The 18,742-nt window shown below is 54.2% G+C and overlaps 1 protein-coding gene across 2 annotated transcripts in view; it reads right to left on the reverse strand.

Moving 5' to 3' along the window:
- Scube1 (signal peptide, CUB domain and EGF like domain containing 1) overlaps positions 1-15,248 on the reverse strand; it is a 142,271-nt gene extending 127,023 nt beyond the window's left edge. For both annotated transcript variants that reach the window (XM_045153424.1, XM_045153423.1), the window contains exons 1-2: positions 15,161-15,248; positions 11,794-11,925 (exon numbers count right to left, since the gene is read on the reverse strand). In XM_045153424.1, coding sequence (XP_045009359.1) covers positions 11,794-11,925; positions 15,161-15,248 — 220 coding nt within the window. The remainder of the gene's footprint in view (positions 1-11,793; positions 11,926-15,160) is intronic.
- Between the last annotated feature and the right edge of the window lie 3,494 nt (positions 15,249-18,742).

An 18,742-nucleotide genomic window follows, 5' to 3' on the forward strand; every position in this document is an offset into this window, starting at 1 on the left:
GGCTCAGGGACCTTAAGTGACTTGCTCAAGATTTCAGCAGCCAGAAGGTAAGTGGCAAAACCAAAATTCAAATATAAGCAGGCTGGTTCTGAACTTGGCCCATTAACCTGGATGCAATTATCCAGGGCAGTGGCAATCAGCAAGCCAAGGATTCTGGGGCCCACGGTCCTCATCTGCCTACCTTTGTTCACTCTGTGCGGACGCTTCCTCGAGGCCAGGCCCTTGTCCTCTGCCTCAGCACTGGCCACGAGGGGCCGCCAGCCTGGCAGAGACTAATGCAACCTCAGTGAGGCCCAGGTCTGCCCACAGGTCTGCCGTGGGAAGGGCTCAGCCGATGCCCCTTCTCATGGTTCCAAAGGCTTAACCAGCATTTGTCACCCTCAAAGTGAGGAGCACCTGAAAAGAGGTGCATCTTGGGCTGGAGAGATGGCTTAGCGGTTAAGCGCTTGCCTGTGAAGCCTATGGACCCAGGTTCGAGGCTTGGTTCCCCAGGTTCCACGTTAGCCAGATGCACAAGGGGGCGCACGCGTCTGGAGTTCGTTTGCAGAGGCTGGAAGCCCTGGCGCGCCCATTCTCTCTCTCTCTCCCTCTATCTGTCTTTCTCTCTGTGTCTGTCGCTATCAAATAAACAAACAAACAAACAAACAAACAAACAAATAAATAAATAAATAAAGAGGTGCATCTTATCATGGAGCAGAGGACCCTGGAATTGCTAGCCCTCTCTGAGCATAGCAGTTAACATGCTAGGCTGGAGAGGCCCACAGGACTAGAACCCTGATCTCCAAAGACCTACTTCCAGCTCTATGCCTTGCCCTCGGCACATGGGTGGGAGGCCTGGACCAAAGGCGTGGGTACTCGGCAAGAAGGGTGCACCTTGGAGACCCCAGAGGGAGTAGGGAGTGATCGACTCCCACAGCTGTTACTGGCCCAGGTCAGAACCCGCAGGCAGCCGCCGCCACAGTTGTAAACCTGCTGCTCCCGGGAGCCGTAGCCTGGACCCATCTGGAGGACTTGGTCAGGGCAGCCTCTGAGACCCCCTGACCTTGCCTATGCACACAAGGCCCCGGCCGCTTTGTCTCAAGGCCTTTGGGGGAGGCCGACATCCATTTCAGTAGCACTCAAAGGCCAATAAGCCCACAGTTTATTTTCTTAGAAATAATGGTTTTTTTCTGGTTAGCATTCCTCCGATGGAAACACAAATACAGCCACTGTAATAAGAAGCAGCCGAGGGGAGGCAAGAGGGCCAGGAGGCAGAGCCGAGGGGGTAAGAAACAGAGGAGCCGGGAGGTCCAGTGGAGCCCCCTAACCTCTGGAAACTGAGGGATCTGGAGGGGAAAAGCCCGATACTCAACCACTGATGTTATCTTCAGCACACTTCCAGAACAGCCTGTGAAACCCCTTCCCCAATGTCTACTTCTTAGGCAGAAGCTGCTGCTCACGGGGGATGAGGAAACGCGGGCTCCAGCTGGTTCAGTCACCTGCAGAGCTTAGGGGGTCAGAGGGCGGGCCCTCTGGTCCTTCCTGCAGATGCGTCCACTGTCATCAGAGCAGAAAGCGGGAGCAATGTCAGAGACACCTCGAGGCCCTCCGTGGCTTCCATCCCTCCTTAGGTAGGATAGATGTACAATCTTATCTTCAATCCCACTGACTTCCATTTCTATTCCCATTGCTGCTTTCTTCCTCATATACATATATGTTTTATTTTTGTGTTCTTAAAATTTACTTATTTATTTGAGAGACAGAGAAAGGGGATGCGGGGGAGAGAGAGAGAGAGAGGGAATGGTTGCGCCAGGGCCTCTGGCCACTGCAAACTCCAGATGCATGTGCCACCATGGGTATCTGGCTTACATGGGTACTGGGGAATCGAACCTGGGTCCTTAGGCTTTGCAGACAAGCACCTTAACAGCTAAGCCATCTCTCCAGCTGTACTGTTTTATGTTTTACTTTTCTGCCTGTATGTCCGTGGGTAATGACAATGGCCATGATCAGTGGGGACGGAGCACTGCCACAGTGCCTGTATGGAGGTCGGAGGAAAGCCTCCGGTGCTGGTTCGCTCCTTCCACCTTGTCTGAGGTAGGCTCTCTGGCTGAGGTTTTGCCCCTGAAAAGGATAGTCTAGCTGAGACTGCTCCCCACTGCCCCTGGTGCACTGGGATCATAAGGGCGCATTTTGCATCCTGGCAGGCTTCTAACTACCAAGCCATCTCCCGAGCCTTCCCACATTGCGGCTTTCTAACTCATCACATCCTTTCCAATTTTCTGCTAACCAGCAAGGTCAGGGGCAGGAGACACAGGGTCTCATCACTAAGCTTGACAGAGGACAACTGAACACGCTGGGTGCTTACCTGAATCCAGCACAGACCCCACATTTTACTGTTCGGGAGACTGCTGCCCAGAGAGGTGAACTGGACCCCCATGCCACACCACATGCCACACATGAGCCTCTCTGTGTTCCTTCGACTCCACTCCAAGGACTCTCTAAGTGGCTTAAAGTCTGCCACCGCGTCAGGACCGGACGGAAGCAACGCTGCCTAATTGCTAGCTGACAGCAACCTGGAACTTCAGTCACTCACAGTTTCCTGCCACCCACTGGTCTGCTGGCTCCGAGGGCTTTCATCGTGGGCAGAGCACACACTAGTGGGCATAACTGTTTGCTTTTAAGACCTGGGGGAAAATTCCCTCCTGCTCCCCCACCTCAGGCTCAGTCTACATCCTACCTCCTCTCCTGGCCTCCCCCAAGGACTTTTATCTGAAGTTTCAATAGTGTGGAATAACACTGAGAAAGGTGGCTTAATGATGCCATGGACGGTGCTCCCTAAGAAAACCAATTGGTTTTTAAGTTGTTGTTTTTTTTTTTTTTTCCTAGTGCTGAACTAAATGAATCATGGGGTCTATGATTAGGACTTTGGTTAAAACACTTTAACAACATGCTCTGTAATTTACCTAGCTTCAGTGATTGACAAGTAGACCCCAGGGATATAAAACACAGGAAGTGACTATTTACATTCATTACGTACATGCTAATTTTGTGATCTCTGATGGTCATAAGGTTGTCATTTTTTTTTTTCTTTTTCACACACACCAAAAGGAAAATAGTAATATAGTTAACATTCTGTGGCCAAAACAAAAACTTATTTCTCCCAAGAGCTTTAATTATAGCATTTTGAAAATGGCCTGAGTTAGAACTTGCGAGAGGAATAAACCACTTGAATAAATGGTCTAAAAATTAAGCACATCGAAGGGTGATGTGCGCTGTGGGTTCAGACTAAACAGCCATTAGCGAGGGGGTCTTAGTTATTTAAACAAGCCATTTGAGGGTGGTTTGCTCCTCGTTTGAGGCCTGGTCTTGATTATAAACGAGGGCTTTTAATTAAGATTAGTAAGACCCAATTCAAGCTATAATTTGGTCCTTTTCCTTAGCAAATGCCTATGAAAACAAGGCAATTAAGGTTAAATGGGTGGAGGCATTTAAAGGGGAAGAAGTGCCCCTCCTTGCCCCAGCCTGCCCTCCAGCAGAATGAGCACAAACAGGCCTGGCTAATTCAGACCAGGGGGCCGGCACAGGGCTGGCCCTGATGGCCTCCAAAAGACCCATGCCCAAGGGGTCTCACGAGCTGAGCTTAGCCAAAGCAGGAGGGCCAGGGAGACAGAACGCGCAATGGTGCTGCTGTTGGGGGCTGGACTCTGAGGAGCTAAGGCAAGACAGAGATGCTGAGGTGAGGTTAAAGAGGGGAGGGTAAGAAATAACAATGTTTGAATACGGGACTAAGAGAAACCCCAAGGGATAGGTTCCCAAGTATTCTATGGGTGATATAAGGCCAGCATATCACATGCACAGAACCTATCTCAGAGGGGCTGGTGGCAGCAAGGGAGAGAACAGGCTAAAGAGGAAAAGGGTCACCACAGCCTCCTCTACCACTCCAAAGCCAAGGGACCCCCCTCCCCAGAGTTTTCAGATAGCCTCCTGAAGCACCCATGGCTGATGGGCTGGGTCCAGTGCATGTTGCCTCTCAGCTGGGCCACCTGGCTAGGCACTGACCTCTCTGGACCCAATTTCCCCAGGGGTACTCTGCCACACCAGCCAGGGACCTTGGCTTCCACCACATCTATAAAGCCTTAAGGGTATGTGAGGGCTCCCCCATGTCCCCAGAATGACAATCATTCCCTGTCTTCTGATACTGGCTGTGAGTAAGAGAAGTGACATGGGACAGCACAAGCTACAGTGACAAGTTCTGAGGAAGGGTGCCCATGGGGGAAGGCTCACCTGTCTAGGAACCATAGCAAGCTACTACAAGGAGGTGACCTTAGGAATGCACCCCTCCCCCAGGGGTGGACTCCAGAGATGGGGGCTAAATGGGTCACAGCCACTGCTCTTGGGGACATCCAAGGAGGAACCCAGAGATACATAATGCCGTATAGATTGTAGGCATGAGTGGGTTTGAAAAGGCCATAGAGCAAACCCAGGGGCTGTCCTGGGTGCCCTATCATGTCTCCTCCAACTCTATGTATCACAAGTCCACTTCCAGCTACCTCGGTTGCTGCCAAGATGCAAGCCATGGAGAAAGCCCTGATTCCACCGCTACCTCACCGGAGCCTTACCAATAACCTGATGTGGTCCCGTCCTCAGCAAGTCCTCCCCCAAAAGCCAGCTTCTGAAGAAGCCATTTCTGTCCCTGTCAAGCCAACTTCTAGCATTCAGCAGGCCATATGGGTTCAGAATGCTCCCAACACAGCCTCTCTGTGATCACACATGTGGAGGCCACTGGCCACATGACTGAGCAGATTCATCCTGTGTCCATGGAGGTGAACAGGAAAATCCATAAACCCTGCAGAACAGGGTGCTCACTGCCCCCAAACGGTCTCTGCAGGATGCCGCCCCAGCATAGTTAGGGAAGGAAAACACATTTCATCTACCATGGAAGTGACCACATGGAGGGTACAGCAATAGATTGCTGATGTCTACTATGGGCAAAGGGGTAACATGTTTGTTGTCTCCTATTTAAAGTTAATTGAACAAAGGAAAGCCTTCTGTTGCCCAAGGAACAGAATATTTAATCAAATATTCCTGGAAGATATTCCTCTTCGAATGGCACGTGTCTCTACGCCTTTATGGGGATAGGGTTACATGCTATATAAAGCCCATGAACCAACATTTCTCTTTGTCCAGCCATCTCAGATCTTGATAACTGCTGCATCTCCCTTTTCATGAACTGAACACTATAAGCATAGACTTAACCATGAACCTCAATCTCATCTTCAGCTTTACCTCTTCATCGTCACTGTCACAACTGCCATCATAGTTACTGTCACCATCATCACCACCGATATCGTCACCATCCCCATCTTTACCATCACCACCAGCACCTGACATCATCGTTACTGTCACCATCATCACCACTGGTATCGTCACCATCCCCATCTTCACCATCTCCACCAGCACCTGCCATCATCGTTACTGTCACCGTCATCACCACCGGTATCGTCACCATCTCCATCTTCACCATCACCACCAGCACCTGCCATCATCATTACTGTCACCATCATCACCACCGGTATCGTCACCATCGCCATCTTCACCATCACCACCAGCACCTGCCATCATCATTACTGTCACCATCATCACCACCGGTATCATCACCATCCCCATCTTTACCATCACCACCAGCACCTGCCATCATCGTTACTGTCACAATCATCACCACCGGTATCGTCACCATCCCCATCTTTATCATCACCACCAGCACCTGCCATCATTGTTACTGTCACCATCATCACCACCAGTATCGTCACCATCCCCATCTTCACCATCACCACCAGCACCTGCCATCATCATTACTGTCACCGATATCACCACCGGTATCGTCACCATCCCCATCTTTACCATCACCACCAGCACCTGACATCATCGTTACTGTCACCGTCATCACCACCGGTATCGTCACCATCCCCATCTTCACCATCTCCACCAGCACCTGCCATCATCATTACTGTCACCGTCATCACCACCAGTATCGTCACCATCCCCATCTTCACCATCACCACCAGCACCTGCCATCATCATTACTGTCACCGATATCACCACCGGTATCGTCACCATCCCCATCTTCACCATCTCCACCAGCACCTGCCATCATCATTACTGTCACCGATATCACCACCGGTATCGTCACCATCCCCATCTTTACCATCACCACCAGCACCTGACATCATCGTTACTGTCACCGTCATCACCACCGGTATCGTCACCATCCCCATCTTCACCATCTCCACCAGCACCTGCCATCATCATTACTGTCACCGTCATCACCACCAGTATCGTCACCATCCCCATCTTTACCATCACCACCAGCACCTGCCATCATCGTTACTGTCACCGTCATCACCACCGGTATCGTCACCATCCCCATCTTCACCATCACCACCAGCACCTGCCATCATCATTACTGTCACCGTCATCACCACCAGTATCGTCACCATCCCCATCTTTACCATCACCACCAGCACCTGCCATCATCGTTACTGTCACCGTCATCACCACCGGTATCGTCACCATCCCCATCTTCACCATCTCCACCAGCACCTGCCATCATCATTACTGTCACCGTCATCACCACCGGTATCGTCACCATCCCCATCTTCACCACTCTCAACCAGCACCTGCCATCATCGTTACTGTCACCATCATCACCACCGGTATCGTCACCATCGCCATCTTCACCATCACCACCAGCACCTGCCATCATCGTTACTGTCACCGATATCACCACCGGTATCGTCACCATCCCCATCTTCACCATCTCCTCCAGCACCTGCCATCATCATTACTGTCACCATCATCACCACCGGTATCGTCACCATCCCCATCTTCACCATCACCTCCAGCACCTGACATCATCATTACTGTCACCGTCATCACCTCCGGTATCGTCGCCATCCCCATCTTTACCATCACCACCAGCACCTGCCATCATCATTACTGTCACCGTCATCACCACCGGCATTGTCATCATCCCCATCTTTACCATCACCACCAGCATCTGCCATCATCATTACTGTCACCGTCATCACCACCGGTATCGTCACCATCCCCATCTTCTCCATCTCCACCAGCACCTGCCATCATCGTTACTGTCACCATCATCACCACCGGTATCGTCACCATCCCCATCTTCACCATCACCACCAGCACCTGCCATCATCGTTACTGTCACCATCATCACAACCAATATCGTCACCATCCCCATCTTTACCACCTCCACCAGCACCTGACATCATCGTTACTGTCACCATCATCACCACCGGTATCGTCACCATCCCCATCTTCACCATCTCCACCAGCACCTGACATCATCATTACTGTCACCATCATCACCACCGGTATCGTCACCATCCCCATCTTCACCATCACCACCAGCACCTGCCATCATCATTACTGTCACCGTCATCACCACCGATATCGTCACCATCCCCATCTTTACCATCACCACCAGCACCTGCCATCATTGTTACTGTCACCGTCATCACCACCGGTATCGTCACCATCCCCATCTTCACCATCACCACCAGCACCTGACATCATCATTACTGTCACAATCATCACCACCGGTATCGTCATCATCCCCATCTTTACCATCTCCACCAGCACCTGCCATCATCATTACTGTCACCGTCATCACCACCGGTATCATCACCATCCCCATCTTCTCCATCTCCACCAGCACCTGCCATCATCATTACTGTCACCGTCATCACCACCGGTATTGTCACCATCCCCATCTTCACCATCTCAACCAGCACCTGCCATCATCATTACTGTCACCATCATCACCACCGGTATCGTCACCATCCCCATCTTTTCCATCACCACCAGCACCCTCGCCAGTATCATCAAGCACCTTCATCTTCATCCCCTTCGTCACTATGACCGCCCTTCCTTATCAACACCACACTCGCCGTCACCACCATCATGGCCAACATCATCATATCACCTTCATCCCCTTCGTCACTATGACCAGCCCTTCCTTAGCAACACCCATACCATCCTACACCAGCGAGTTAAGGTTCCCACTGGTAAGTGACTTTGGCACCTTCAGCACCACCATCCCATGAGCTCTAGGAGAGCAGCAGCTGATAGCACCATGACCATCACCTCCCAGGAGCTTGGCTCTGGAACTCTGGAAGGTCTTTGCCATTCACAATCCCACTGGAGCCTACCACAACCCCACAGGACGTGAAAGCACCTGCGTGCTGAACACCTGCTGCGTGCTGGGTGCGCGCTGCGGAGCAGGCACCGAGGCAGGCGGCTCTGTGTGCTCTATGTTCATGTTGCACAAGGATCTTCAGGACGAATGGGGAATAGTTTGGTCCCAAAGAACCCAAGGAGAAACTGAGAAGGGTACATCATGTCCTGTATTTGCATCAGAGGTGGGATGTAATGAGGGCTTCCTTGCAAAGGTTAGGTTCGTCCCTTCTTAAAAATAACACAGATGGAGCTAGGCGTGGTGGCGCATGCCTCTAATCCCAGCACTTGGGAGGCAGAGGCAGGAGGCCCACCATGAGTTGGAGGCCACCCTGAGACTACACAGTGAATTCCAGGTCAGCCTGCACTAGAGGGAGACCCCATCTCAAAAAACCAAAAGTAAATACGTAAATAAATAAAAATAACACAGACTGAAGATGACACTATCTCAAAAAGGAACCTCCCACCTGCACAGGGACCCTATGTTGCCCGTTGCCCACCATCCTTCCTGTGCTCGCTGGGGTCTCACAAACTGCTCATCGAAGCTTTAGTCTGGGTCGGGTTGAATCAGACTAAACATTCTTCACAGGCCCATGCTGCTGCCAGACCTGCCTAGGAACTCGGAGCACAGTGACAGATGTGACAGGGTCTCTGAGCTTAGCTTGAGAGTGATGGCCCTGACACTGAACCCGTGGCAGGCCCTCAGTAGTCAAGCTCACGGTTCAGTGGAGGAGCGTGACATGTTAGTATAAGCCAGAGGTAGACAAATGCTAAAGGGTAGCCCAGGGGCTTCTGGGAGCATTAACTGCTATTAACTTTTTCCTTTCTTGATTTTTCTGAAGTAGGGTCTTGCTGTAGCCCAGGCTGACCTGGAATTCACTACGTATTCTCAAGGTGGCCCCAAACTCACGGCGATCCTCCTACCTTTGCCTTCCGAGTGTTAGGATTAAAGGCGAGCGCCACCATGTTCAGCTCTACTGGCACTATTTAACTGATTTAATTTTTCTTTGGTGTGTGTGTGTATGCATGTTCATACGTGTGCATGTGTGTCTGGGGGTCAGAGGTTGACATGGGGCATTTCTGGCTTAGTTTGTGAGACAAAATCCGTCATGGATGCTAGTGCTCACCGAGTCATCTAGAGCAGCTTCCCAGAAGCCTGAGGGATCCTCCTGCATCCAGTGCTGGATCATAGGTGGCACGCCTGGGGCTTTTATGTGGGTGCTGGACATCCAAACTCAGGTCCCTCGTGTTTGGAGGGAAAGCGGTATACTCACGAAGCCACCTCCTCAGCTTCCCACTGGGCTGTACAATCCCCCACAGAGTGCGTGCGTGTGTTCAGTGTTTTGGAGATGACTGGAAGGGGCCAGAGCCTGGCTAGGAAGGGAGAAAGACTAGTAGCTTCTGCAGAGCGTTCTCATAAGGACGCCCAACTTTCCTCTGGGGTGGAGGTAGGTGTGAGAGTCACAGAGCCAGGTGGCAGAGCTGGCCTGGGGACAGGGTCTGACTTTTATCCTAGGGTTCTAGAAACATGAGGAGCTCAAGCTAGGTTCAAAGGGCTTCAGGGAAGCAGGTAGGAGACAGTGTGCCTCTCCAAGGCAGGGCAGAGCAGGACCCGGGATGGGGGAGGGAGCGGCCAGCTCAGAGGTCTCAGCCAGCACAAAGGGTGTGTCAATCATGGCTCTCCCTTGCTGGGACACTGAGTCTGGGCCCAAGCAGAAGGGCAGAAAGTAGATGTGCACGCATGCACACACGCACAGCCCCACTTCCGCCTTGGTCCTCTGAGCTCTTCTTCCCTTCAGCTCTTACCAGCAGACAGACCTGCCCCACCAACTTTTTGCTCGTGACCTGTTCTCTCTGCTGGGCATCTGGCCTCTTCCTAGAGGTCTACGGGCATCACCAACATCCCCTTGCAGGTCCATAGGACCCAAATAAGCCAGACAGGTGCCCACACCAGGCAGGACCCAAGAAGATGCCATCAGTCCGGCCCCCAGCCTGAAGTAGGGAAGCAAGATCAGCATCCCAGGGACATGACTACATCAGAGGAACCCCAGTCCCACAGAGCCCAGCACTCATCATGCCTCTGTGTGATACTTTCCTAATCTACTCTGAAAACCAGGCTGCCGGGGCCCAGGGAGATGCTAGAGCATGCTGAGTGGGCGTGAGACGCTCTGGGGTTCACTCCTTGTCACAGCAGAGTGTAAAACTTGGGAACCCTGCAAATGATAGATCTCTGAGCCTCAGTTTTCTTCACAGGTACAATATGGACAGACAGCGAAGATGCGGGTCAGTGATTTCACCCAGGAGGGGCCGTGGGTCATGGACAGCATTACATTCTCCAGCAGCTGAGCTCAAGAGCCATGGGGTCAGAATGACCACAAGCCCCTCATGGACAGATGTTCTGGCTGGCTTGGAAGGTCCTGGTTTTCAGTACCATAAAGCCCGTGTTTTCCTCTGCCAAAGAGGTAGTTTTTAGTGTGTGTGTGTGTGTTTTGAGACAGAGTCTCACTAGATAGTCCAGAGTGGCCTTGAACTCCCTATGTAGTCCAGGCTGGTCTCAGACCACAGATCCACCTCTGTGGTGGTTAATCTCTGGTTGTCAACTTGACAGGATTTAGAATCACCATGGAAACAAATCTCTGGGCATGCCTGTGAGGAATTTCTCTAGATTAAGCTGAAGTTGGAGGACCCACCCTAACTATAGACTGTATCATTCCATGGGCTGGGGCCCTAGACTGAATAAAAAGGAGAGCGTGAGCTGAGCACCAGCACTCTTCTCTCTCTCTCTCTCTCTTTCTCTCTCTCTCTCCCCCTGCTCCTATGAACGCAGTGTGACCAGCGGCCTCCAGCCCCTGCCACCAGGCCTTTGCTGCCATGGTGGAGGGCATCCATCAGCCTCCTGAGTGTCAGGTGAGTGTCATCATACCTGCCCTGGAGAAGCAGTTTCAGCATCCTAGGTATAGGGAGGGGAGGCTGGACAGACAGACAGATGGCTCACCTCCACAGGCTCTAAGTTCTGAGGCTGGAACTAGGAGAGAGGATCCAGCCTCACAGTGGCTTTCCAAGAAGGTCCTTTGGGGAAGCTACAGGGTGAAGACACAGCAGAGGGCCACCTCGGACCTTTACCTGTTCCCATCTAGACAGGGACAGACGCAGGAATTGAATGCTCAACGTCTCACCTCAATTACTTCAAGAAAAACGGCCTAAGCCAGGTGTGGTGGCGCATGCCTTTAATCCCAGCACTCAGGAGGCAAAGGTTGGAGGATCGCTATGAGTTTGAGGCCAGCCTGAGACTACATAGTGAATTCTAGGTCAGCCTGAGCTACAGCAAGTCCCTACCTAAACAACAAACAAAAAACCAAAACAAAACAACAAAAAAGGTCTAAAACTTGGTCACAGCCCATCACCTCCATCTCCACATTTTCCCCTCGGCAGCAGCAACCACGTTTCAGGGAAAGAGAAGCGTGAACAGAGCCAGGGGTGTCGGTGCCTGCCGCACAGAGCTGCCGTCCGCTGCCGTTGGCCCGGGCCAGGTAGGGAGGGCTGGATGGGACTCACCTTCACACTGCCTCCCTTCCCCTTTGTAGCCTGGCTTGCAGAGGCATTTGTAAGACTTGGGTGTGTTCTGGCAGATGGCATCGATATGACAGTCGTCTGTACCCTCTGAGCACTCATCCACGTCCGCAGCTCCTGTGGGGGGCGGGAAAATGCAGGCGGTGAAGTGCGACTGCAAAGTTAGTGTTGGGCAGGCCCAGGAGCTCTTGCCTCTGCCCTGTCACTGATCACTGGGGTAACTGACAATAGCTACCACGTGACAGATGACCTGGTGAGACAAGGGTAGTATCCTTGAGGCAGCCGCCCTGTGCCCAGCACACACAACCAACACGTCCAGCTTCTTTTATTTCCACAACAGTCCCATTGGGTGTGGCTATTGTCCCACTAAAGAGATGTGGAAACTGAGGGCTACACAGCGGGAAGAAAAGTCTCTCCCTGTGCATCTTGGTTTTCTCACAGGCATCTATCTGACCCTCCTCCATTCTCCTCATTCCAGAAGGGTCCTTGGAAGGATTAAATCTAGCCCCTCTGGGTTGCAAGTGGGAAATTAAGCTTGGGGTGCTGTCAAAGAGTACAAAGGCTATCTTAGAATGGACAGTCCTCAAAGATTCACCTGGCATTCCCCACCTCTGGAGTCCATAAAACTGCAGACAAGGCTGCATGATAAAACAGGTCTACTGTGCACACACTAAATCCCCATCTTTCTCTCTCTCTCTCTCCACCCCCAAAACCTTAACTACAATCTTGATTAACTTCCAGGTTAAGTTTAAATGGGGGACCTGAGACCAGTGAGGTGTGTTACAGGTCAGTAGCTCACTGGGGGCAGAGACTAGTCTCCAATAGGAACGAGCTTGCTTGGGTGCCACTCTGCTACCAAGCTGGCTGTGAACAGCACACAGATGGACAGACAAAAGGCCTCAGGTGAACAACACAAGGGACTCGCAGCAGCTGCCCAGAGGACAGTCCCCTGGGAAGCCCCAAATGTCCCTATCTCTTTATTCCTCTTGCCTCACCCTACACTGCATGGCCCCAAGAATGCCCACTTTGAATTCCACCCCTGGCTGGCCTTTGGGCTCTAGATCAGTGCCTGGGAGGCCTGAGAGATTCCCCCCCCACCAGCTCAGGACTCCTCCTCCTCAATCCAGCACCCCAAAGCCCCCAGCTGACTAAGGGGAGAAAGGCATCAAAATGGTACACAACAGACTTTACCCTGCCCATACGTGCACATGTGAACAAATGCATATGCATGCACACATATGTGTGGTGTCAGTTCCTAGGACAGCCGTATCTGCTCAGGTGTGCATCCCAAACACACAGCCGACAAGGGTCCAGAGGCTGGCAGTGCTGCAGCCTAGAGCCAGTGAGCATATGATCAGCACCAGCGGAACATAGTGGGTGTCCTCTTGGAGGGTGGCTACAGAGGGACCCTGGGCAGGGGTGGTGCTCCCTCAAGGGGAGGAAATCAGAACCCAGAGACTCCCATGGGACGCCTTTTTATATAAAATAAAGTTTATTTATTTATTTGCAAGTAGTGACAGATAGAAGAGAGACAGAGAGAATGGACACGCCAGGGCCTCCAGCCACTGCAAACAAACTCCAGACGCATGTGCCACTTTGTGCATCTGGCTTACGTGGGTCCTGAAGAATTGAACCTGGATCCTTTGGCTTCGCAGGCAAATGCCTTAACCACTAAGCAATCTCTCCAGACCCCATGGGACACTTTTGAAAGAGGACCAGCAGGAGACATGGCTTTTCCCACTTCTCAAGGGCAGGGCATGGGATGAGGGACAGAAAGCCACTTGGGGTTCTGCCATCTCCTGCTCAGCACCCTCCATCTTCCATCTAGGTAGACGCCCTCACCAAGATGAAAACAGAAGCTGCGGAGGGGTGGGTAGGGCTGTCTGCCACACACACTATAAACGTGTCCCGGGACATGTAGGGAAGCCTGACTAAGCCGGCTGGAGATGCCTGGGTTGCACAGCACAGACCTCTGTCACAAGGCTGTTCACACTGACTTTGGTTTGCCTATCTGGGACCAGCTGCTGGGGTCTCAGTCAGCAGGCTTCCACAGAGGGGAGACTCAAGGAGGGACGGAGAGGTGGGGAGAGGCATATGCAGAACAGTCATACAGGAGTGAAAGCCCTCAAGACCTGAGAGAGAAAGACCCGCAGACATGAATGCAGCAAGGCCGGGCTTCTGGAGGGAGATAAGGACAAAAGCTCAGCTCCAATGGGGATAGTGTGGGACATGCATGAGCTGCCTGGCTGGGGCTTCCAGGAGCAGACCCCGTACTGCCAAAAATAAGACCTCAGGGGAAGGAGCTGTGGGGACAGCAGGATGCTGGCCATGCCTCTAAAGATGGGAGGGAAGAGACTGGGAGCCCAGCTTTGCCAGAGCCCCTTCCAGACAACCAGAGCGCAGGAGGGGACGGAACCAGGGACAGAGCCCCACCTCATTCCTATAGCCTGCCCCGACTGAACCTGGCAGGCTCTCTGCCATGCCTCTGACCCCTTCTCAGGGGTGTTCAGGCCACTGAGGTCCGCGTCTGGTCTGGGCTCCTCCTATGTTCCACCCACCTCCTTCCCCGAGCCTGTCGGTCTCTCCTCCCCCTACGGTCTGACCGTCCATCTGCCCATCCCTCCCCAGGCATCTCCATCCTTCCTCTTTCTCTTGGTCCTCTCCATCCCCTTGGCGCCGCCCCTTCAGGTCCTCCCCGTGTCTCTGCCTGGTGTCCATCTGTCTCCTCCTCTCCGTCTGTAGTCCATCCCACACGTCCCCCCTCCTTTGATGTCTGCTGTCCACCACCTCCGCCCTCCCTCCCTTCGCTCCCCTCCGCCCCGCGTTTCTGCGCTCTTCTCGACCCTCGCGCGCGTCTGTCTTTCTCTGGACTGGCTTCTTCCTGCGGTCGTCCTTTTGTCTGTTCCCTCCGCGTCTCCTTTCCCGTCCGTCTGTCCCTCCATCTCCCGCGTCCCGTCCCTGGGTCGGTCGGTCGGTGCTTTCTCGCCTCCCCTCCTGGCATCTCCTCTCGGGGAGCGCTGCGGTCGGGGCGCGGGTTCGGGTCCCGCCTCGGTGCGCCCGCCGCCGCCCGCCCGAGGGCCGCTCCCTCCACCAACCTCCCCTCCCCACCCGCGGCCGCTCGGCCGGCTGTCCGTCCGTCCGTCCGCCCGTCCGCGGCGCTTTCTTTCTTTTCTTCCTCCCGCCCTCGCGTTTCCACTCCCGGGGCCTCAGCCCACCCCGGGGGTCCCACACAAAGTAACTTTACACGGAGAAGCGGGACACGGCGGGGGCGAAGAGCCCCGGGGAGGAGCGCGCCTCGCCTCGCCGCCCCGGGCGCCCCCGCCGCACCGCACCGCACCCCACCCCGGCTTACCTGGCAGCCCGCTGCCCCCCGCCAGCCGCCCGCGCGCGCCCAGGGCGAGCAGCACGCACAAGTGCCAGCGCACGGCCGCCGCGCCCATGCTCGCTGCGGGCCCGGGTGCGGGGCGTGCGGGGCGCGGGACGCAGCGACCGGCCGCTCGGCGTAGCGCTCCTCGCCGCTCCGGAGCTGCCGAGCTCCGCCAGCGCCCGGGCTCCACCGCCTCGGAGCCGGCGCGCCTGACGAGCTGACAGCCGCGCGCTCATTGGCCCGTGGCCCGCGGGGTGGGCGGGGCGTCGAGCGCGATCGGCCAATGGGAGCGGGGTGCCGGGCCTGCAGGGGGAGGGGCGGGCGGGGCGTCGAGGGCCGTCCTCGGTCCCCCCGGGGCGGGTGGCAGGTGGGGGGGGATGGGGACCTCGGTGGCCGGTGCAAGGGTGTAGTGGGGTGTGTGTGTGGTGCGGGGGATGTCTCAGCCGCGCTAAGCCGCCTCGGCGCGCTCGGCCGCCGTCGTCGAGGGTGGCGGCTCTCGGGGACAACATCCTTCCCCCCCACCCGCCCCGTATCCGGCTCGTCAACATTTATTGAGCACCTACTGGATGCCAAGGGCTGCACCGGGCAGCCGCACGTGGAAAACTCTCGAAGATCAGTTGTAAGATTTATGTATGCAAAACTTTTTTACCACCGCCCGGGCACATGGTCAGCAAGAGGGCCTGTCTGGTGGGCAGCTCATCTGCAACCGGGCGTCCGGGGGAGGGACGCACGACACTGGTGCGTGTGGTCGTCCTGGCCTGGGACGACGTGTGTCCCGTCGCCCTGCCAAGGCGAAGCTGGGGCCTCGGGATGACAGGCCGTGCGGGCCAGGGGGCGGAGTAGCATCGAGATCACCCTACCCGCCCTAGGGTCTACACCTGATGCCCTGGGCCTTGGGGGCCTGCCACTGACCTGCTCGCCCCCCAGGCACGGCGGGAACTAAAAGGCCCCACTCAGCTCCGCGAGGCAGTTCGCTTTAAGGAAGAAAGTTCAGCAAACCCCAAGGCCCATCTCCTTGACAACCACCAATGAGAGCTCCTTTTTTTCCCCCTCCTGCTCCACTCAAAGACAGGACTTTCCTCTTTTTGTCTTTAGCCTGCACCAGTTTTTTCCCAGTGTGACCCTGCACACCACCAGCTCGCCTCCCTGCCCCCAACACATAGGCCTCTGCAGCCACCTCCTGGCCCTGGGAGGCTCAATCCATGTCTGCTGACCGGCTTGATCCCTGTCAGACCTCCCGTTGGCTATGGCACTGGCCTGGAAACTGAGGATCTGCCCCCCACCCCGGCAGGGCTCAGGGAGAAAGGATGAGGAGGAGAAGTGGGGCTCTGGCCTCCACAGACCACCCAACTCCTACCCCACCACTTCACACATTTTCTTCTGCTTGGTTGCTTCAGGTCAGTGCTTTGGGAGAGCCTGCTATCAAACTTACTTTGTCCCTTCCCATTGTGTGACACTGGGGTTTCTCCCTCAGAATTCCATAGTGTCTGGTGCATGGGCTAACAGGGCAGCGAATATGTTTGTGTCAGTGGGGGGATCTTTTCAGGGGGCCCGACCTCTTAGAAGTCTTGTTCTTTAATGGTTTGTTCTTCAGGGGTCCCAGCGCTGACTAAGTGTTCCCTTGGCTTGACAGCATCAAAGAAATCTTCCAGGTTGTCTCTCCACGTCGGGGCAGGGGATGGCTGGGACCTCTGTAGTCTCCAGGGAAGCTCTCGCTCCTAGAAGTTGCTGCCTCCAGCCTGCCGCAACCCCAGTAGCTGCTCAGGCCAAGTATGCTGGTGAGTGTGGCAATGCCCCGAGGCATGCAGAGAAGAAAGGACCTCCCCGCGGGAGATCGTGGGGTGTGTGTGTGGCAGAGCCAAGGGTCATAGGAGAGAAGCCACAGCTGCAAGTCCCGTACATGCTCTCCAGGAGGTGGCTTCTGGGATAGAGGCCACCTCTGCCTCCCATGGCAGGAGCAAGAGGAGAGGGTTTCCTGATGGGGGAAGGAAGAAATGGGCCAAAGGTCGTAGAGGTGGGAATCAAACAAAAGGCGGAACAAGTGAATGTTCTGGAAATACCTCGAAAGCCGTGGACTACTGTGTGATGGTGACCTGACCGAGGGCTGCCTGTGTCTGTACTGGGGTTAGGTAGCTGCCGTGAGCACTCCATTGTTAGGACTCCAGCAAGGAGTGGCTCGGCACCCCTCAAGACTGAGCTGGGAATGGGGTGCAGCTGACTTTGAAAGGAAACACTCTCCCCCATCTTCCCAGATGCCTGTGTACTCTGCGGGACTAGCAAGGTGCCTGTGTCCCCCTCAGTCTCCAGCATGACCATCCACTCACGAGGAGTCCTGGCTGCCTGCCTTCTGCATCCTGAGCCCAGTGCTTGCTCTATCAGGGTCACCTTTGTCCCTCTCCTGTCTGCTCCCCAATTACTATCCCCAAGCTGAGTGTGGGGCCTCCTGGGGGCTCCCTCGGACTGCCCAGCTCACCCTGGGTTTCACTTCTGCCTCCTCTTTAACTGGGGCTCTGAGGGCTTTGTGGCCACAGCTCCCAGGAGGAGCTGAAGAAATTATTTATCTTCAAGCCAATGAATGAAGGAGCAGACATGGAAACAAGGCAGAACCAGTTGACTCCAAATTCTTATCACTTCAAGGGAATGGTTCTTTATGTGTCAGGGACTTAAGAATGAATCCAGGTGCTTCCTCTGTCCTGTCCACTTCCATCTTCTGTGCCCTGTGGAGATGTTGGGTTGGTCAGCAGAACCCCAGGCTTCTGGTGCCCAGAGCAGGCAACCTGGGACCTAGGGCTCTCTGGCTCCCCCTGGTGTCGCTTCACACAGGTCTGCAGAGAGCGAGAGACACTAGGAGGAGGTGAGCTCCGTGACCAGACCCCAGCACTGAGCTGCCAGAAAACTGTGGGCACTGCATCCCATGGGCCTGGGCTCAGTTCACACCATTAGTGCTGAGCCGCCCTGTAACAGAGACCCATCAACTTACACCTCTTTACCCTGACTTCTTCAGAGTGGCTGGTCTCTCGGAGTTTTGGGGAAGTTGAAAACAAACAGGCATGTGTCCCGGACCTCTCTGAACTTCAGCCTCCTCTTCAGTAAAAGGAGACGGATGCTCGTGTCTTTGGGGAGGGGGTCTGCAATGAGATCCTGCACCTGAAGCTGTCAGAATCAAGCCTGGTGCAAACAGGTCCTCTGTGCACGCTGTTAACATCCCCGTTACTACGCGAGTGTGAATGCTACTGTGGGGAGTCAGTCGTTGTAATACCCAGCTGCTTATGAATGCCTTACTTTGTGAAAACTTCCCCGGGAAGAATTCTCTTGATTAGTAACAGTTGTGAAAGTTCTTTGAGAATATAGTATCCTGCAAGCGTAAAATGTCATTACACAGACCCATGTTAAGCCTCGGTCTTGATGACTTCTGAGGCTTTTGTCCCTCTTCCATATAAAAATGAAATTGCATAATACTCCTGGTGGCCACTTACAGCTTGAGCTGTTGCATGCCAATACCTAGGGTCCTTTTCTTTCTGTTTTTGCTTGTGTATGTGCAATGTGGCGCGTGGTGTGGTGTGGGGT

This window comes from Jaculus jaculus, chromosome 6, assembly GCF_020740685.1.
Source record: "Jaculus jaculus isolate mJacJac1 chromosome 6, mJacJac1.mat.Y.cur, whole genome shotgun sequence".
Taxonomy (NCBI): Eukaryota; Metazoa; Chordata; class Mammalia; order Rodentia; family Dipodidae; genus Jaculus; species Jaculus jaculus.